Source organism: Ursus arctos, unplaced genomic scaffold (assembly GCF_023065955.2).
Source record: "Ursus arctos isolate Adak ecotype North America unplaced genomic scaffold, UrsArc2.0 scaffold_25, whole genome shotgun sequence".
NCBI lineage: Eukaryota > Metazoa > Chordata > Mammalia > Carnivora > Ursidae > Ursus > Ursus arctos.
In genome coordinates this window covers 28,286,645-28,308,597 of record NW_026622930.1, presented here as the reverse complement: position 1 = coordinate 28,308,597, position 21,953 = coordinate 28,286,645, and the positions used below count along the sequence as shown (strand labels likewise).

At 48.1% G+C, this 21,953-nt stretch overlaps 1 protein-coding gene across 19 annotated transcripts in view; it reads left to right on the top strand.

Annotated features, from left to right (window-relative positions):
• The window catches only part of RGS6 (regulator of G protein signaling 6), a 581,147-nt gene that overhangs the window by 433,317 nt on the left and 125,877 nt on the right, over positions 1-21,953 (top strand). For all 19 annotated transcript variants that reach the window (XM_057318706.1, XM_048220080.2, XM_048220081.2 and 16 more), the window contains exon 4: positions 20,356-20,406. In XM_057318706.1, the coding sequence (XP_057174689.1) occupies positions 20,356-20,406 (51 nt within the window). The remainder of the gene's footprint in view (positions 1-20,355; positions 20,407-21,953) is intronic.

Below are 21,953 nucleotides of genomic sequence, written 5' to 3'. Positions count from 1 at the left end.
CAGGGGGAGTGGGAGAGGAAGAAGCAGGCTCATAGTGGAGGAGCCTGATGTGGGGCTCGATCCCATAACGCCAGGATCACGCCCTGAGCTGAAGGCAGAAGCTTAACCACTGTGCCACCCAGGCGCCCCTGCATTTTAGATTTTTCTATTATTTTGAGTGAGGCTTGGATGGCTATGTATTTTCCCCTTAGGACTGCCTTTGCTGTGTCCCATAGGTTTTGGACCGTTGTGTTTTCATTCTCGTTGGTCTCCATAAATTGTTTAAATTGATTTTTGATTCTTCTGCATCTTTCGTTTTGTCTCCCCAGGTGCTGGTTACCCCTGGGTATGCTTCTTAAGGGAACCATGGCTTTAGGGGCACCTGGGTGGCTCAGTCGTTAAGCGTCTGCCTTCGGCTCAGGGCGTTCTGGGATCGAGCCCCACATCAGGCTCCTCCACTGGGAGCCTGCTTCTTCCTCTCCCACTCCCCCTGCCTGTGTTCCCTCTCTCACTGGCTGTCTCTCTCTCTCTGTCAAATGAATAAATAAATTCTTTTAAAAAAAAGGGGGGGGAAACCATGGCTTTAAACCCCTACAACACTTAGTGTCAGTGGTCTGCAGTTCCCAGAAAATAGTATTTAATCAAAAGACACATTCCTTTGTACTGCTCCACTTAATTCTTGCCCTGCTGGCTGTCCTGTTTCATCTGATTGGAGGCGAGATGTTCAGAAGGCCCGGTAACAGCCTGAGTGATGTATATGCAAGTGTTGCATCATGCGTGCAGCAAACATTTATTAAGCACTTACACGATACATTGCTCCTGGGTACTGTAGACGGGAATTAGAGGGAAAAGTCCCTATGTGTTAGGATCTTGCAATCTAGTTGGAAAACATGGAAACAAGGATCTTTCATGTAGAGAAGTTGCCTGATTTTTTCAACAGCCAGAGTCCTCAGAGTGGACCCTCTGTTCCCCAATCACCTCAGGGAATTTTTAAAATGCAGATTTCAGGGTTCACCACATGCTTTTTTGGGGATAGGCCCCCCCAAATCTGCAATGTTAATAATCGCCCAGTTGTTTCTGCTCTTTATAAGCGAGGCTATTGCTTCTCTAGTGGGAGAGGGGGTACAGGGAGGGGGTAGGCTTGGAAGGATTCTTGTTGCCGTGCTTCTGAATTTTTAATTCACATCTTCAGCACCCTCTGCTGTGTCTCTGGCATCTCTGCTCCCCTGAATCCTTGCTGGACTTCCCGCTGTATCTGGGCCCCCCATTTCTCTGTGATCCTTGACTCCCTAATGCTGGCTTGTCTACAACATCCACTTGGTTTTTATCACTGTTTTCTGTGTTTCCCCATTTGCTATGGTTTCACATTATCTGTTCTTTCTGCCTCTGGTTCGCTCTTGAACTTGGCCTTGGTAATCCTGGTGGACGTTATCCACTGGCCTTGTCTCAAGTCTGGTTTCCTAGTTCATCAATGGCAGGTTCTGTTCTGGCAACTACATGGTCCAAGGGAGTGACAGGTGTCATTTCAAGAGAGAAGGAGAGCCTCTGCCCTCATCTCTCACCTTCTGGGGGTAAAGACATGTCATAAGCAATGGGCCCTGTGAGCTGGCTTCCTGGCTACAACATAGAAGAGAAAAGGTCATGAGGAAGGTAAGACATCCAAGAGTAAAGATCCTGGGAGAGACCTGGCATCATTGCCTTAACCAGATCTATTTATAATCTCCAGTCTGCATCAGAAAACACCATTCCTCCCTCAAGACTGTAGCCTCAGCACACATCCCTGAGGATCCCACCTGGTCCTTGCTCCTGTCCACCCCTCCTTCTCTAGGTGGGCAGAACAGAAGAATTCATCTCACCCTGGTTAAAGTAAAGGGATAAAGAAAGGGGGGGGTAATCAGAAGGGGGAATGAAGCATGAGAGACTATGGACTCTGAGAAACAAACTGAGGGCTTCAGAGGGGAGGGGGGTGGGGGAATGGGATAGGCTGGTGATGGGTAGTAAGGAGGGCACGTATTGCATGGTGCACTGGGTGTTACACACAACTAACGAATCATCGAACTTTACATCAGAAACCAGGGATGTACTGTATGGTGACTAACATAATATAATAAAAAAAATTTTTTTTAATAAAAAAAAATAAAGTACTTCTGCTTCTGAAGTAGGATTTAGAAGGAGCTCATCCTTAATGGTGTCTGTAGCTTTCTGAGGTCTGGGTTTGCTTGCTTCCTTATTCACACCCTCCACTACTCTTCGACCCTTCTCTGGAGCCATACAAATGATTGACTTGAGCATGGGTCCTAGAGCCAACGTGCCTAGATTCAAATCCCAACTTCACAGACCATGTGACCTCAGGCAAGGTACCTAACCTCTCTGCCTCACTTTCTCCACCTGTAAAATGGGAATAATGACAGGACCTGCTTCATCAGGTTTCTGTGCATATAAATGAGTTAATTTGTGTAGTGTTTGGAACAGGGCCTGACATAGAGTAAGCACTTTATCAGTGTTTGCTGATTCTGCGGCTTTGCACACGTTGCTCTCTCTGCTGGAATGCCATCCCCCTACTAGCTAATTCCAATTTGTCCTTTAAGATTCAACTCAAGCATCACCTCCTCCAGCAAAGTGCTCCTGGCAACTAGGGCTGATGTAGGTGTCCTTTCCATGTTCTTAGTGTCCTGCAAATAGAGCTATCAACGCATTCAATGCATTGAAGAACAATCATCTGTTTACTTGCCCATCATCCTCCTGGAATTATGAGCCCCTGAGCATAGGAACAGCATCTTATCAGGCTTTGAACCCAGCAGTTCACTTAATCCTAAGACATAGGAGGCTCTCCTGTTGACTGAGAGGATGAAACCATCCTGAAATCCATTAAGTGTATATGTTTGTTCACCTGCTCACCTACTCCTTCATCCATTCAAGAAAGAAATCTACTGAGCATCTGTGATGTACCAACTATATTTTCCATGTACTTTTTGCTGACCTACCTATAATTTTTGTGTCAGCCCTTGCAACTAGCTGGAACAAGAGAGAAAGTAGATTTCGAGCTATAGTTACTCATGGCCTGACTTTAACAAGAGAAATTTTGGAGACCAAAAGTCTTACTGATAACCGAATGAGCTATTTCTCTCAAATTCAAAGCCCAGTTGTCGGCTACAGACTTCGCAGCTGGGCTCAGACAATCCTATAGGCCACGGTGTATCTGATTATTTCAGCTAAAATAGGCATGATAGAAAATATTCTGCCAAAAGAATTACTTAAAACCCTTTTTTAAGTCAGTTGCCACAATACTTCTCAAGTTTTTATGCTACCTTTTTAGGTATATTTCCTCACTATAGATTCAAAGTGTGGCCAGTTCTGTTTTGAGAAGAATGCTTTTCTTCCTTCCTAAATATAGAGACCCTTCTGTTTGCGTAACAGCCCCACCTGGAAGTCTGACCCCAGCACTTATTTCTCCTTCCCTCTTTGGTAAGAAAGCCCCATTTTTGGCTGAGCACAGTGTTGCCCAGAGTAAAAGACTATTTCCCGGCTTCCCTTAAAGGGAGATGTGGTCAGTAACTGAGTTCTGGCCAAAGACGTGTATGGTTTGCTATCGCAGCTGCAACAAATTACAGCAAATTCAGGGGCTTAATACAATACATATGTATTATCTTGCCGTCCTGGAGGTTAGAAGTCTGACATGGGTCTTCGAGGGCTAAAACCTAGCTGTTGGCAGAACAACGTTCCTTCTGGAAGTTCTGGGGGTAAGTGTGTTTCCTTGCCTTTCCCAGCTTCCAGGGGCTGCCTGCATTCCTTCATCCATAGGCTTCCGCTATCCTCAAAGCCGGCAGCTAGCTAGCATTTCTCTCTCTCCCTCTCTCTCTCTCTCTCTCTCTTTCTCTCTTTCTCTCTCTCGCTCTCTCATGCACACCCCCCCCCCGGCTCTGTCATCATATATCCTCTCTCTGACACCCCTACCTCTCTTATAAAGATCCTTGTGATTACATTGGTCCCACCTGGAGAGTCCAGGAATCTCTCCATCTTGAGTGCCTTAATCATATCTGCAAAGTCCTTTTTGCCATGTAAGGTAGATAGTCACAAGGATTAGGACATGGGCATCTTTGGGGAGCCATTGTTCTGTGTTTCACAATGCGTAAATAGAGTAAGGGACTCTAGGAAAATGTGCTTGCAGGGAGGTATGTTCACTGGGAAAGGCACTCTGTAGCTCTTGTGCCTTTCCTTCTTCCTCCTGCCTGAAGCTGGGAGGTGATGCCTGGTGCTTTGGCAGACTTTCTGAACCATCAAGTGACCTTGGGGATGGACGCCAAGCACCAGGAGGGTAGAAGAGAAACATCAAGGCATAGATTCCTGAGGACCTATGGAACCACCACCTCTAGACTTCTTTTACCAAATACAGTTCTGTCTTGGTTAAGTCACTGTCATTTTGTTTGGTTGGTTTTTTGCTTGTTTGTTTGTTTGTTTTTTGTTCTTCTGGAATGTGCAGCTGAACCTAGTCTCAATCCCTCAAAATGATACACAATCCTCTACTTAATAAACCCCAAGTCTGGCTCTCTCAGTTCATGACCGTCCCATCAGCATGGGTATGACCACCGCTGAGAAAATGTAGAAAAATGGACAGGGTTTTTATCACATATTGATCAGACACCAGCCTTTAGTTCTGCCCATAGGCTGAGCTGCACAACCTCAGTATTAATCTCGGCTTTAACAATTCTTTCAGAGCTTCGACCATATTTTACTCTAATAGCACCAGGAGAATTCAGGGTGGGCAAGAATGGGCTAGTCCTAAATAACTGAAAAATAAGACCTTGGGCTGGCCCCTCATCTTTAACACACACACAAATCATCTGCAATAGTAAACAGCAAAGTGTAACTTTCCATACGAAGATCTATCTGGCCTGCCTTACTATCGAGATGCAGTAGTGGCCCTAAGAAGTAACCAACCATATCAAAACCAACATCTGGAAGAAAAAATGGCGTCGTTATTAGCTACACCACAAGCAAATCATCGATTTTGGGCAACACTCTGTAATATATTCATCAGATATCTATTGAAAACCTATGATGTGCTCTGTGCAATGAGTCAGGGAGGCAGGGCTGGGGAGACAGGGATCTCTCTCCTTTGGGATTGTCATATGCCCCAATGGAGAAGACAGACCAAGAAATGAGTGCGTTGACTTTATCATTTTCTTATTTCCAGGAATCATAAACTAAATTCTTTGATCATTTATAGCAGCTCTCCTTGGCTCGGGTTCCTCATGCAGATCTCCCTGTTCACCCTGTTGTATTCTCTTTATTAATTCTAGCAATATCTTTAATTATTGACCACCTCAAACCTATTCCATTTTGGCAATATCCAGCATGTGGGGCAGGGGCGGTGATGAGTCAATGGGGCCAGAAAGAAGAAACTCATGTTGGGTTTTATACTTATTCTTTCCTAGTTATCGCAGGGTTTCTTCATTTGGGAATTTTCTCAGCATCTTCCCTAGACAAAAGCCAGCTTCTGTCTGGAGTTGATTGGTATGAAATGAAGCTTCACATCAGAAAGACACCTGGCTCTTGACCCCTTTCCACCCCAAAGTCTTCTAATATGGGTGGGATCTGGACCTTGAAGTCACCTCCCAGGCTGAGTGACTGTGGCCGCTCAGAAGCAGCGTTCACACAGCAGTGCTTGGCCACAGGCCGCCTCCAGAGTCAGATGCTTTCAGGGAGTCAGCTATAATTTAGTGTTAGAAAAGCCAGAAAACATGGTTCAACTTGTCATAAATCAGAGGAGAACACCCGAATCCTAACTGTCTCTTTGGCTTGGTCACTGGACAGAGCTGTCAGGGGCCGTAAATGGGGGTAGTATGGATTCCCTCCGGATGGAGACCTGGGCAGGAGTTCTAACACCTCTCACGGCAGGTTCCGGTGGAGCCCGGCAGAGAGGATCCAGTGTGGGAGCTCCTTTTCCTGCTGTCTCCCGAGGAAGGCAGTGAAGTGCCATGATCACAGGAGAAGTCGCAGAAGAGAGAGGCCCGGGCATTCAGAGTAATGGAAGGCATTTCAGATTGAGGAAGGACAGCCTTGTGTCCCCTGTCGGCTGCACCATTTACGAGCCAAGGGCTTCACTCCAATGTGCTTCTCTTCTCGTCTACATTTTCTCCATGGTTGACCTTATCCAGCACCCCTGCTAGAGGTGCATTCCTACACACCAATCACTCCTAAATGGCATCCCCAGCCTGTTCTCCCCCCTAAAAAATCCAGACTCATTTGTCCAATGGCCAACATGACATCTCCACGCAGATGGCCACTCTGTATCAATCTCAGACAAGACATGGCCAACAAAGGATCAGTCAGGCTTCCTCCCCAGCCTGCTGCTGTATCTCAGGCAGTCTGAGTTCCACTGGGCATGCAATTAGTTAAGCTAGAAACCTGGGAGTCAATCTTGACTCCTCTTGTTCTGAGACTCCATGTTCCATCCATTAGAGAGGACCAGGAGCCCTGCCTCCAAGGTAGACTGGACTCCACTTGCTTCTCTCAACCCACTGCCACCACGGAGCCCAGCCAGCACCAGATTCCCCCAGCCCGCTGAAAACGACTGCTAGCCCATCTCCCAGCTTCTGCTCCTGTCCTTTTATTATAATCCCTCCTCCCAGCAGCCAAAACCATCTTTGAAAAACATGCCCCATGGCAAGAGCTCATCCCTTTTTACAGCTGTGTAACAGTCCGTTGTGTAGACATACCACATCTTCCTTACCTGTTTGTTTATGGACAGGCACCTCCATATCTTGGCTGTTGTAAATAACACTGCAGGAAACATAGGGGTGCAGATAACTTTTCAAATTAATGTTTTCATTTTCTTTGGGTAAATACCCAGTAGTAGAATTATCGGATCATATGGTATTTCTATTTTTAATTTTTTGAGGAAGCTCCGTCCTGTTCGTGGGAGATGCAGGCTTATGGTTATGGATGAGGAGGTCACAGGGACATAGGGCACAGCTCAGGGAATGTAGTCGATGGTATTGTCACAGTGCTGTATGACGGCAGCAGCTGTCACGCTTGTCATGAGCACAGCGTCAAGATAGACTTGTGGAATCACCACGTTATACACCTGCAACTAATGTAACATGCTGTAGCAACTTCACTCAAATAAAAAACTTTAAAATTAATACATAAATACCTAAAAGAAATGAAAACCCACCTCAGATCCCTCCCCTTCTCAGAGCCCTCCAGAGGCTTCCCTGGGTGCTGTGGCCCATCCCTCTTCGGTCTCAGCTCCAGCCTGCCCTCTGCTCCGTCCCACTCGGGGGCTTGGCATCCCTGCTGCTCCTCCAAACACTCACACCACCCGTCCTTCCTGCTGCTCAGGCCCGCGGGCAAACGGCATCCGCTCACCTCCCAGCCTCCACAGCCCACAGTCTGCCTCTCTCCCGTCACCCGCTTTCGTCTTCACTATTGCACTGGTTGGTAGTGGTTGCTGTCTTTGCCTGGCTTGCTCCTTAACTGTCTGACTTCTCCGTGAAGGTGTGAGCTTGGAGAGGCAGTCACACCGCCAGATGAGAACAGCAGGGGGCAGAGCAGGAGCTCAACAGAATGAAAAAACAAAGAAGCCATGAGGCTCTGAGCCTCCATTTCCCCAGCTGTAAAATGGGAGCATCTGAGTGAAGGCTCAGGTGTCTTGTGGCGGTGACTTAGGGCTGGTGTGTGTGCAGCCCCTTTGTGCCTTCTGGCTACGACGGATTCAACCCCTGGGTGGCACCCACGGGACATCAGTGTAGGGAAGGAGAGGTCACAGCATGTGTTCCTCGTAGACCTCGGTCCAATCTTGACTGTGTTCTCCCAGACGCCGCGGCTCCCGTCCAGCCACCCTCTCCTACAGTAGCCTCTCGTCCGGGTTTCCATAACTGCTCTATCTTCCTGTCCTGCTGGACCTAGTGGTAGAAACTTCTCCAGCTGACGCTCTGGCTCCAGACTGCTTCACCATCCCTTAACCTGACCACCCCTTTGTCTACAGCGCCGTCGTTGCATGCTCCCCAACTCTGGTGTTTACGAGGGTCCCCCGCTCCCGTCCAGGACCTCACTGACACAGCGTCCGCATGACCATACTTTCTACTCTCAGCCTGCCTGCTTGCGGTCGTGGCTCTTATGCTTTTCTTTCTGGCCTTCCTTTTCCCATCTAATACCCCAACCCCTGCCCCCAGCGCCAAGACCACCCCTTAACCAAAATCATCTAGAAGCTTAAAAGAGAAAATGTGTTCGACATCTTGGAGAGGAATGCAGTGATTTCTCCCTTCTGCAGGCTGGGTTCGGCCCCTCTGTTTTCCTCTGCAGCCGCTGCACGGGGACAGTCAGGATGACTCCCAGCAAGGGGGCTCACGGCACCTGTGACCATATGAGGCCTACTGACCTTGGCCTATACTCCGTATTACTTAGGTTTCTATAGATAAAAACTGCTCTTTCTTCAAAATTTGTTCTGAACCTAAACTTCTTTTTGTCATTTGTCAGGATTTTAGGGATGGGGACGTATTACAGGAGCAATGAGAGGACTATGAAATATGAGAGTGTGTGTGTGAGCATGTGAGCGTGTGTGAGCGTGTGTGAGTGTGTGAGCATGTGAGTGTATGAGCGTGTGTGTGACAGTGTGTGACCATGTGTGAGTGTGTGAGCATGTGAGTCTATGAGCGTATGTGTGACAGTGCGTGAGCGTGTGTGAGCGTGTGTGAGTGTGTGAGCATGTGAGTGTATGAGCGTGTGTGTGACAGTGTGTGACCATGTGTGAGTGTGTGAGCATGTGAGTCTATGAGCGTATGTGTGACAGTGCGTGAGCGTGTGTGAACGTGTGTGAGTGTGTGAGCATGTGAGTGTATGAGCATGAGTGTGTGTGACGGTGTGTGACCATGTGTGAGTGTGTGAGATGTGAATGTATGAGCATGAGTGTGTGACAGTGTATGAGCGTGTGAGTGTGTGTGAGCATGAGGGCATGTGTGACTGAGTGCGTGTCAGCTCTGTGAGTGGGGACAGTGTGGGTGGGTGTGCATGGGCGTGCACGTACAGCGTAAGTGCTAATGGGGCATGTGCAATCACTGGGAGGGGATGGGGGCAGGGAAAGCTGGAATGGGACTCTGACGGAGCCCTGCAAGCCTCAGGGACCTCCGTCCCCTCCCTCGGTGTCCTTCCCTGTCCCCACATGTGGGTGTGTGACTGATCTAAGAACCCGGCCTGCTGAAACCAGAAAAGGCGGGGAAGACATGTCTGAATGATAGACTTTCAAAACTCCCCTTCATTCAGTGGCCACTTCACTTTTCCCTCAAATCCTCCAAAGCCAGGCCCAGCCCCTTGCGTCTCTGGCTGAAGAAGAACAGGAGTGAGGGATGTCAGGAGCCAGAGTGGGGTGGCAAAGGCGGGGGGTGTGGCTTGGCTGCTGCCTGCTCCCCTCGGGGCCCAGCCATTGTGTCTTACTAATGACCACGCGGAGAGTGCCATCCCGCCTCCTGGTTACCCAGGGCCCAGGCCTGTCCCCAGCAAGGGCAGGACACACAGGCCTGACCAGCTCCTGTCGCTCCGGCCCCTGCTTGTGTTTGGTACCAACACCTCCCCACCGTCAGATAGCCCAGCTCTCTGCCTTCGGCACTCAAGGCCATCAGTCTTGGTGGAGTCGAGGGAGAGGGCTCCTGGGGAGGCAAGATGGCAGCAGACCCCAGAGAAGCCAGAGCCTCCCGCCCCCCCTGAAAGGTGGGGAGGCAGGGAAACAATGGGGGGTGCCGCTCTCCTTCTGGGTTCCGGGGGGCCTCTCTGGCAGCGGAGGTATAGGGGCTGTGGGCTGGCCCAGCAGGGCTCACGGCAATGCTGGCAGAGGCCATGAGGCTCAGGTTGAGAGCAGAACGGAGGGCAAGGCCAGCATCCTTATGCTGGGAAAACATGAGCTCATTCCTCAACAACTCTGAGATCATTTCCCTTTAGCTCTTAAGCCTGCTGCTTGCTCGTATCCACACTTGACTGTCAGCCTTTGGTGTCGAGCTACAGTGCTCTGCGCGCGAGTGAGACCAGCACATGCTGCTGCCTCCTGGCCCTCCTGGGACTCTTCCCTTTCGCGGAGACTTGCTGTTAATCCACCTTGACCTCGATATAAATGTTAGGTGTCCCAGATGGCATCCGTGTGCTTGCTTCAGGCTGCTCGCATAGAGCCCTTGGCTCCGCGTCCTCCACTCCCCCTCAGCCAGTCTTTTCTCAGCATTTCCCACTGATCCCAAGCACCTGCTTCCTGACACTGGGTCCGCTGGACCGACACGCTCCCTGCCTGTGGCCCCAGAGCACCCCACAGACACTCCAGGCAGAGTCTCTGCGGCCCACTGTGCACCTTTGTTTAAGGACAGCAATGTAATATTCATCACTGCAGGTGGACGAATGGAACGTGCCCGTCGAAGCAACAGCAACAACAATCATAAAGTCGGCACGTACGCATCATTTGCTGTGTACTGAAGGACACATCGGCGCATGTCTACCCTCTTAGACTGTGCTTTTTTCATATCTTATAGGAACTGAAGCTTTCAAAGGGCAAGACACATCCCCAAGGTCACAGAGCAGATGGAAGGGGGCACCTGGATTCGCACCCCGACCACTGGCCTCCGAGCCGCTCCTGTGGGAGAAGCCAGTCTAGGGCTGGGCTGTAGCTGGGGTAGGGGTCTTGGAGGGCTTCTCCTGGTGTTTTGCCTCAAGAACTGGAAGTGGATCTGGGAGTAAATCTCTCGCTGATAGAGAAGACCCCAGACCAAGTTTGAAAGGATGGGCTCGGGGCGCCTGGGTGGCTCAGTCGGTTAAGCATCTTGCCTTCAGTTCGGGTCATGATCCCAGGGTCCTGGGATCGAGTCAGCTCATCCCTCTCCCTCTGCCTCTCCTCCCTTCCCCTGCTGTGCTCTCCCGCTCTCATGCTCTCTCTATCTCAAATAAATAAATAAATAATATTAAAAATAAAAAACAAAGGCGGGCTCATCCATCTGAATGAAAGGAGACAGAGAAGCTCAGAAGAGCCACATTAGAACCAGTGGCGAGCTCCCCGGAGGGCCTGTAACATGGGCCTGGGGAGAAGCGGTGAAAGAGGCTTGATTCCAGATTGGGGATCTTTCCCTGGGAGATCAGCTCCAGATTCCAGTCTGCGCAGATGGAGGGGTCCACACTGGTTGTAGGTGAAAAGTAGACTTGGGTCGTATCTGTTCTATTACCTCATTTTAAGAGCCATAACAGAATGTGAGGTCAGTTCTGTGGTTGACCCCATTTTGCAGGTGGGTAAACTGGGGCTCCGTATGGTAGGGTAACTCATCCAAGGTGATGCTCTAAAAAGGGGCGGAGCCAGGCCTTGAACCCAGGTCTGTCTGATTGCAAAAATTTGCTCCACTACACGGGAGCTGTTCTCTGACAAAGCTCAGGAGCCAGCTCCCGGGGACTGGGGTAGAATTAGTGCAAAACCGATAAAATCTTTGCTCACGAGCCTGTGTGTCCCAGACTCTGCTTGAAGTCAGGCTTGCTCACACGCCCTGCTGTGCACACCTCGCCAATCCCACGGTGGTGGCAGATGTCCAGTGCACTTTGCAGACTTGAAACTTCAAAGCCTGCAGTGGAACTGGATCAGGGTAATTGCTGAAATAATGCAGACGGCTGGCTCACATTCTGGAGAAGTGACAGCAGCCTGCAGACCTGGGCATCATAAAGGCTCTTCCTTCCTGCTCCCCTCAAGAGAGACTTAGCCCCACAGATCAGCTTAAATATAAATTCATGTGTTCATGAACCACATTTCAGATCCAGAATTTGCACAAAGGAGACAACCATTACACAATGCTGGGAAGCCATGCAGCCTGCCAGTCCCCTCCGGCCCTCCCCGGATCCTCCCCGCAACACTCGGCCGCCCTCGGAACATTCGTAATGCTCTCTGATGGGTGCTGCTGGAGGGCCTGGCATTAGCTCACGGCTCCCCAGGAGCCCCCAGTCTGCTTGCCCATCACTCCTGCCTTTGGATTGAGCGGAAGGCGGGCCTCCGCGGCCACCACCCTCAGGGAACAGAGCCTACAACTCCCAGTGGCCGGGTCCTCCCTCTCCCCGCACTGAGGCCCAATCAGTGTAACTATGTTCAGCCTTCTCTTTAATAAGCTGATTGTGAAGCTAAATCCTGAGTGCTCCCCAACCTCCCCTGGATGCTTTTGATTGACAAAACTAATCTCTCCTCCACCCCCACGCCTGCCTCCACCGCTTCCTCTTGCAAATCATGTACTCGGCTGCTGACAATTAGAAATAAGGCCTGGGATTGGGACGCAGGAGGGTTATGAGGTTATGAATCAATCGTGGGGGCTTGGGTGAGATAACAAACCGGGGGGCCCATCTCAGACACCTCGCCACAACCCTCAGAGCCTCCTGGTTGATTTATGAGTTGGTAATAACCTCGCCTGGTCTCCTGCCCCCTATTATTTTTCATAATGCACAGGGAAGCTTTAAATTTCAGAGAACGGGGAAACACAGAATCTGAGCAGGGAGGCTGGGCTTGGGGGGAGACTCACCAGGGGGTTCCCAGCTGCTGGTCCTCCCTCCTGCTGTGTGGGCCCTGGGTCACTGAGGGGTGCAGTGGCCACACGCCCAATGAGGTCAGCAAGCTGATTGGCCTGGCCTGGAAGAAAACCTCAGGGAGGTGGCCCTGCCAGGCCCTGGTTTAGGAGTGGATACGGTGGCAATGCATGGGTCCCACTGGGTTCAAAATTATATTTGGCGTGTCTGGATTTCATTCCTCCAACCTGTTCAAAACCAAGTCAGTCTCTGCGGAAGCCTGTGAAGAAGGGAGAAACACGCAGTGGATCAAAGCCAGTCAAAGGCAGTTTGAACTCTGGGGTGGGGAAGCCAGTGGAGTGAGCAGAGGGACAGGCAGAGAGCTGGGAGGGGGACGGTGGCCGTCAGTCCCAAGGTAGAGAGTCAAAGACTGCCTTTCCTGTGCTCACCGTCCTCCTCAGCTGACAGCCAGGGTTGCATAAAGAAAAGAAGGAGGCCTGGATTGCTGCCTAATATTTTTTCAAGCGTTCATTTGTTAAGCTTTCTTTATACAAGGAAAGAGGTGACTTTTGAAACAGAACCCTATCAATGGGTGAGAACCCCCGACACTGTCCTTGAAAGCAGTGGTTGCAAAATGCCCGCCCACATCGGTGCTGGTTTGTGATGAGGTTTTCGGGGGTCACAAAAATTGAGAGGAATTGTTTAAATATAGTGAATATGTGCATATGGATGGATACATGTTATATGATGTCTATTTGAATATAACTGCTGCTCAGTGAGCATTTATGAAACCCCAACTCCATGCCCGCTTTTCGCACGGTGCCAGAGAGAGGACAGTGTGACAGAGTCCTGCTGTCCCAGAGTGATAGTTCAGCGAGTGCTGGCATTGAATTATGTCTTCCCAAAAGTTCATATGTTGAAGTCCTAACCTCCAATATCTCAGAGTGTGACCTCGTTTGCACAGAGGTGATGAGTTAATATGAACTAGTGAGGGTGGGCCCTGATCCCTTACTCTGGTGCCCCCCTGAAAAGGACAAGTTGGACGCCGAGGCACCCGTGCAGGGAGAGGGCCATGCGAAGATGAAGGGAGAGATCAGGTGATGCGTGTGCAAGGCAGCAAACGCCAAGGCTGCCGGCAACCTGCAGAAGCAAGGAGAGAGGCCTGGAACAGGATAGATTCTCCCTCCCCGCCCTCAGATGAACCAACCCAGCCAACACCCTGATTGCAGGGGCTGGCCTCCAGAGCGGTGAACCAATCCATTTCTGCCCTTTGAGCCCCTCCCTTGGTGGTACTTTGTTACAGAAGCCCCAGGAAGCTAGTACAGAGGGGAAGGCAGACGTTGATCAAATACTCACATTGCCGATGTCAAATTCCAGATGGAGAAGGAACCCCATTCTCTGCGAGTGAAAGCCAAAGGACTGGACCTGGTTTGGAGAGTGAAGGCTTTCCTCAGGCAGTCAGGGCCAAAGGACATGCAGGAGTCAGCTCGAGGCAGAAGTGGAGAAAGGGAAGAGTGTCACTGGCCCAGGGAATCGCTGATGCAAAGGCCCTGCAGCTGGATGGACCGTGGTGCCTTCTGGGAGTGGAAAGGTGGTCCATGAGGCAGAAAAGGAGAGAAGGGAGAGGAAGCGGGTGTGGGGATGTCTGGGACCAGCACACACAGAACAAGAATGAGGTTCAGTACATTATATTGGACTGAATTGCAGCGGGGTGAGGGCACCTGCCCCGCCTTCTGCCCTCAGAAGTTCCTAGTTGCTGCTGCTTCCTGGGGGCCTGCAGATGACTTGATTAGACACTTGGCTCCAATACGAGGTCCCTAACACACAGCTGCTCCCCGTAGCGAACGTGTGCTAACCCTCCGTCCCCGGCGCTGCGCTGGCATGGCACATAGGGCACTTCCTTGGATATGCAATCTTACTTTACCCCCTGAGTAGCCAGTATTTCCCCCATCGACCCACGAAGGAATGCAGGTTGGGGTGGAGGGTGGTTCAGAGACCTGCCCAGGGTCACACAGTTTGTGACACAGCATGAATTGAACTCCAGTCTGCCTTTATAAACACTGTGCTTTCCTGCTTCGTATGCTTGGTAAACAAGCATGTATCTGTGAAATTTGTCGTGCTTTTCCTTGGAAAAACTCAAGCCCCTTGACCAAATACTAGTCTTCAAAATGCCACTAGACTTGTCAGGGCACACAGTTCTGCCTCCTGACTCTCCCGTCTCCCTGCCAGATATTCACTGTGCCCACCCTCCCAAGTCCTAAAGTTTAACATCTCTTAAGTAAGTTCAACTTTCCCTGCTAGCTAATTGTTGCATTGTGTGTGTGTGTGTGTGTATGTGTGTGTGTGTGTGTGTGTTAAAGATTTGTTTATTTATTTGAGGGGGGAGGGACAGAGGGAGAGGGAAAGGGAGATTCTCAAGCAGACTCCCTGCTGAGCATGGAGCCCGACATGAGGCTCGATCCCAGGAACCTGAGATCGTGACCTGAGCTGAAATCAAGAGTCGGACTCTTAACTGACTGAGCCACCCAGGCGCCCCTGTGTGTGTGTGTTTTAACTAAGGTATAAAAAGAAAGGTCTAAAACTATAAAGGCTGCCTTACTTAGAGTGTGCTTCCACTCATCTGCAAAATGGAGATGGTAATAATCTATTTACACCATGCGATTATTATAGTAAGGTCATGCCAAAGCCTGGAATATAGAAAGTGCTCAATGAATTATTAGCTCAATAGCTAACATTAGTAGTAATCATTATTACCCCTAAATGAATGTCTCTGCTTCAGGAAAGAAAATGAGTACAGAGTATCCCTTTTCCAGTTACTCTTCTGAGTACTGTTTGGAAAGTTATTCAGAAGTAAGAGAGGCAGAATGTGTAGCGGACATGGTATCTGACATGAGTGTTTCCTGGATTCCAGACTTGACTCTTATAGGTATGTGGCCTTGGACCTCTCTGGGCCTCGTCTGTGAAATGGGTACGGTAGTTATTCTATTTTGCACAATTATTGTCCAGATGATATGTGATTACAGCGTCAGGTGCCCGGCTCTGGCCTGGAACACAATGGGCACTCGGGAATGTCTCCTTCCTTTGTGAGTGTTGGCCTGCACGTGGCACTTACACAATAAGGTGGCACAAAGCTGCCCTCTTCACTCACAGGTACAGCAGAGATCTTGACCAGTATGTGAGAATCCCAGGGTGAACTGACTCATAACCTTGACTGAGAAGTACTGGGAGGTCACTCACGGCAGGACCTTATTATCTTCAGTTGGCCTCCAGAAAGTTTACTCAAGTGAAGGTGTCTTTCCCCAATGATGAGAATTGATAAGTAAGTTCTTGATTGCTTCAGTTATCAGGACTATGATTTATAAGCTACCAAGATTCAGATGACTTGACATTTGCAGGTGCCTGGAACCAGTCTTTTCTCAAGCTTGCAGAATCGAATCTGGGCTCCGGTTGATACAATACTTTGGGGAGAATGGGGGAAGTGTTCAGAGGTTTTGACTTATTCGGGAGGCAGTTCCAGGTATCCCTTAATCTTTGGGGGTGCTTAAAACACCTGAGGACAAAGTTCAGTGAAGAACCTTTTTATAGTAAGGATCTCCACCAAACCAGAAAGAGAACTCCCTAAAATATTGGAAGATCTTACCGGCTTACTCAAATCCAGTTTATATTGAGGGGTACAGACGGTCACCCTTAGTCCAGGACTACAGTGAGCAGCCCCTTTAGCGTCTACACGAGGCTCCGGAGTTGGCCTAATGGCCAGAGAGCGTGACAACTTGAGGGTTAGGAGTGAGCCTCCCATTCTCTACTCCTCAGGCAAAAGACAGCTTTGCGAGTCACGCCTTCGTTCCTCTCTGCCCTATCCCCGGGGAGCAGGACATGCTCAGGGCCCACGGGCAACAGCTCAGAGTTCCCCTCACCCTCTCCACATTGTGTCTGCAGCCTGATTCCCACAGCCTGTCCACGGCGGTGTCAGAGGCCGGCACCTCCCTCTCTGCTCTTGAGAGTGGAAAGTATTTTTCTTGGTGTGCAAGCAATATGAGCTCCAAATAAAAAGGACATGTGAAGCATAGAAATTTCCCATAATTTGACCCTCCCCTCTCTCCAGGATCACCTAAACACTTTAAATATTCTTCCAGACCTTTTCCTCTCAGTACCTGTATATATCTATACATACGTAATTAATAGGTCACAAATGTAAATATGTATTTTCTGTCGTAAAAATGTCATTTAAAAAAATTTTAAATGTCATCTTACCATACGCACTGTTCTTGATCTGCTCTTTCATTTAATACAACAGGTGTTCAATAAATATGTATTGTACGGATGAGCCATAATTTATTATTCAATCTCTTACTTGAGAACTTTTGAGTTGTGTCCAAACACCCTTCCAATACACATATGTAAAAGACATAATTGAGATACGTACATACAACACATATAGAGACAGGAAGCGTACCTGCATATCAATGTACACTTAAATGTACTAACAAACCATATTAGCCTCAAAAAGAAAACTTTCAGCCAAGTGTTTTAGAACCTTCGTGGATAAAGGGTAGCTATTCTGCATTTGTCCCTAATGTTTCTATAGTGGTTTTAAGTCTTTGATAGGACAGCTTGACTAAGATAGGAACCCAAGCCAACAGCGGTAACAAAGGGCAACAATTCATTTGAGAGAGAATAGAAAAATAATCTGCTTCAAATTGTTTTTAGAATAGGAGGGAAAGAATGATTGGGGGCCAGAGGGAAAAAAAGAAAGGAAAGAGAAAAAAGAAGAAAAATGCTTTCTCCTGACGGTTGTTTGCACTATTCTCGTCAGATTCTGCAGGGTAATAATTGTAGGTCTTTTAAAGGACATAATATTATGACAGATTTCCCTCCCTTACTTGTTCCCCGGGGCTGAACACGCAACATTTACTTCCTGCCATGAGGCCGGAGGCTGGCCCCTCCTGGGTTAGTCCGAGAAAGCCTAACACACCTCACACCCAAGAGAACGACAATGTCCCCCACTCGAGGCATTGCTGTGTTCGCTGAAGTCCACCGCGCAGGCCGGCAGTGGGTGAGGGACAGCGGGGAGGTGGCTCCTGCTGCAGACTGGGGGCAGGGACCCAGGACAGCCAGGGGGCCCAGCTCACCCCTCACTAGGGCTCGAGACATTCACACCAGTCCCCAGATGAAGACCCTGACTGTTACGGTGGCCGCATCAGGGACAAGAGATCCAGGTCTGTGGTCCCCACATGGCTAGGTTAAAAGGAGAGAGGCTTTTGTGACTTTCCCTTCTTGACCAAAAAAAAAAAAAAAAAAAGGGCTTAAATGTGATCCTTCAGCTCTGTGAATGCAAACCAGGGCCTGGTGGACTGGGGAGCACAATTAGGCCAGACACGGAGTGCAGAAAACCAAAAAGGGGTAGAAATCTAGACAATGGTGCTGAAGTCTCGGGTGGGGTGGAGGGGGGAACGGATATGATAGCAAGGAAGGAGTTTCAATGTGAATGAATACTAATTAGTGACATGGATATTAATGATGACAGTAATTAACAGGGGAAAGGAAGGGCTGTCATTGTCCCAGGGTGAGTAATCAATCTTGGCAGGTGATAAATAATGGTTCAGCAAGCTCAGCAGAAAGATAATCCGGCTGCCCGGGGGAGAGCTGTTGCTGATGCTGGAAACCTATCCGTTTCCAGGCAACCCACAAAAAAGAACTATTTTTCTTTTGAGGAAAAAACAGGTTAGAGTCTCTCCCCCACCCCCAACTTGGGATTACAGTTCTTATTTGATTTCTGCTTTGTTCTTCATTTCCTAGGACAAATGTTGAACTTGTATAATTTGGAGGAGATGCACACACACACACACACACACACACACACACACACAAGCACACATAGACATACTCTCCTTTCGCTCAAAGAATGTGAATGAACAGGAGGGGTTTTGATCCAAAGTTTAGCTCATACATGCCATCCGGGAGCGAGAGTGGGGGAAAGCTTAGAAGTTCCGCTTTGGAGGTTGACATGGGGGGAACTTGCAGGGCTGTGTCAATGGAGGCTGGGCCTGGGGGAGCACAGAAATAGTAGGATGGGGCCCTGGTTGTCTACTACACAGGGTTCATTCTCCCTCCAGAGAGCCAGACAGAAACGGGCCTGTGCTGCTCTCACCTCTGGACACCAGTCATATGTCTGGGAAACTTTATTTTGGGGAAAAGGACAATGCTCGCTAAAGACTTCTGCTAGCTCTTCCAGTTTTCAGCTAGGACTCTGTTCCAGGAGAGCTATGGGCAGATCCTCTCTCTCACACCAAGCCTCAGACCCACGCATGACAGGACTCAGACATCTAGAAATGTTGCCCTTTTCAGGCTGCTTTCCATCAAACATCCCATCCTGAGGTGACAAAGCCACCTTTGAAGATCTGCATTGGTTTCAAGTGACGTGGTTGAGGGACAAAGGTGAATTGACAGGAAGTTCAGAACCTTCCAGAAATTTGGACTCCTCTACTCCTACATTGGCTCTAGGTGCGACGTCTTCAAAGGGAGGCAAAAAAAAAGGAAACATATTCAGAGAATTGTGACCAAAATAGAAAAGAGCTCTAGGTCATGTCATGGGAGGAAATAGCTGAGGGAAGCAGGTATGTTTCACCTTGAGGGGAGAAAACTCAGGAAGAATGTTGATAGTATATCAGACAGACTCTCTCCAGAGCAAGAAGGTCTGGGTTTGTTTTTCTATCAACAGAGGGCGAAATTAAGTCCAAAGACAGGAATTTAGAAGGGGTCAAATTTCTGTTCAGAGAAATCAAAGATGATTTCACTAGGACAGGCTGCCTAGGGGGGAATCTGTGATTCCCAGGTACTAGGGTTTTTCCCAGTGGAGATTATGGCACCTCCTGTCCAAGGTATTATAGATGCGGGTCCTATATTGGCTAGGGTTGGAGTAGAAAAGCCTTAAAAGTCCCTCTGACTCTTACAATTTTATATTAGTTAAGGTAGTACTCAATGTCAAAACAGATAAATCCCAACTTCTGGGACTTAACACAACAAAGTTTATTTTTTAATCAAGTCAGAGCCCAAGATGGGCATCAATTTTTATGGTTGTTCAGGAGCCCAGGCTCCTTCCACATTGTGGCTCTGTCCTCCCTGGGTTCTTGGGGTTCTCTCCATTCAGCCAGCAGATAGGGAATGAAGGGTGTGTAGGGTCACATGGGAGTTTTTATGGTCCAGGCCTAGAAGTGGTATATGTCATTTCCAGCCATATTCCATTGTAAGAACTCAATCTATACCCAACTGCAGAAGAGTCTAGAAATATAATCTAGTGACCCAAGGAATGGAGGAAAGAGGTTCTGGTAAACACATAGAAGTTTCTCCCCAGAAACAGGGGTATTTTCATTTAAAATAGGTCCATACCAGAAAAAATTGGAGTTTTTTTTTTTTTTTTAAGGTTTTGTTGGTTGTTGTTGTTGTTGTTGTTGTTTAGGGAACTTAAGGTTACCTGTGTTGGTCAGGCCTTGTCAGTTACGGTAGGGAGCTAAAGAGGCCTCCTCCCTCAGGAAATATCCTGGGGGCCAGGTGTGGTAAAATTTCACCTAGCCTGTTTTGGGGAAGTCATCAAAATCTGTATTTGCAGGGAGTCTCCTGTAGATACTCCCTAGAGGTGTGGACGCAAGATCATCCTGAGTCATCAGAAGTGGGTTTTTTGGAAACAAATAGAACCATGACTACAGAAGTGTCCCAATGGATAGATGTGGTTAGTTAGGATGGAAAATCGTCAATATTACCCAGCTCTCTGGGCATATGCTAGTTGGAATTAGGACTTTCTTAAGTAAACATGTTTCTTCTGCCACAGGGTAAGCATCCATGACGTCTTCAGTTTAACTGGCTTTATCATTTCAGGTACTGACATTGTGCAGTGGCTTATGAAGAACCTTTCCATCGAGGACCCAGGTACTTGACCCTGACTTTATCCTCCATGGTATTGAGAAACATCCCATAAACAAGTTCCAGACTAGATTCTCCTATTCTCCTGAGAACTGGACTTATAAATGTGAATCCCAGGATGTGGAATCGCTCTATTTACAAATAAAATTAATTTATTTTCTCGACTGAATATCTATCTTTAAGTCTAAATCACCCTTTGAGGAAATGAGCAATTATTTAGAGTGCCAAAGAGCCCGATACAATAACGTGTGAAATGAGGTGAATTCTTGTTAGCCACAGCAATTAAAGATAAGTTGTAGAACTATCATGGAACAGCCTTCTAGAGCCAGCTCTTAAAATTAGATTGCCTGATCCACAATTAAGATGTTTAATTATTTGCTAAGACTCCTTCTGTTTTCTGCTTCTGCAAGAAGTGAATGATTTTTTTTTCCAACCTTAATTGTGCATTCCAATTAGGAAAACCTTACCAGAAAAACAACAACAAAACTCTGGCCAATAAAACAGTTTCCAAATCTGTCCTCCCACCAGAAAATAAGTAGTAAAATTTATTTTCACAGCATAATTTGAAAATGAGGAGTTTCAGAAAAATAAAAATTGCAGCTAAGTAAAGCTTACTATTATGTGTTAGTTAATACTTTTCAGGGTTTCTTATATACTTCCTGTTTTAACTGAGTATCTCGATGCCTGAAGGTCATATTTATAAATATCCATTAATGTGGATATTTATGTCCTTGGGGATTAGACCTATCTGCCCCAAATTAAATGGCTTCCAATGGCTGCTTTCTAAAGATTTTTTTAAAATTCCCTTTCTAGGTGTCTGTGATTCCTTGCTGGGGGTCACTATGGCAGCTCAGGAATTCCTCCATTTTAATCTGATGCTCCCAATATGCTATTGACTATGAAACAGTACAATTTACATGGCATTCAATGAAATATAGTTGCCAGAAATCTGAATGCCACAAAAGCAGGGCATTCGTGGAAGTGACACTAGCCTTGTTCACCATCATGATTAATGGCCACTTCCATGACTAGTGAAAATTCTTAATTCTAGTCAAGCTCTTCTTAATCCACAGGGGGAAACTGTGAATTCACATCCTCTTAAGGAAAGAATCCAAATTAACCACGCCGCATGTTTCCCTCATGCAGCCTGGACTTGCCATTGTCCACTTGTAAAAACGGGACCGAATACATTTCTACCGGTTTAGTTCCATGTATTTAAAGTCAATGTTCCTTTGGTTACAATGCTACGCCTAAGGAGTACCTTTCTTCATGGCGGTCTTTTCTCTTCCAGTAGCACTATGTTCTTTGCCCTTCTACAATAATCCTTGTATTTCTGTCACACATTTATTACGGTCGTTAGTCGCACGAGCAGTATTGTGAGAGCCCTGAGCCAGCCGGTGGCAGGGGAAGAGGCTTCAGGAAGCCTCCGACCCTCATGTGAGAAGTTTCCCTGAAAGGTCATATCTATGAAGGTCTCTTAGACTCGAATGGCCTTGGGAGGACATCCAAGTATTGGGAACTGTTTGGGCTTCCGAGAAATGGATGAGGAGGAG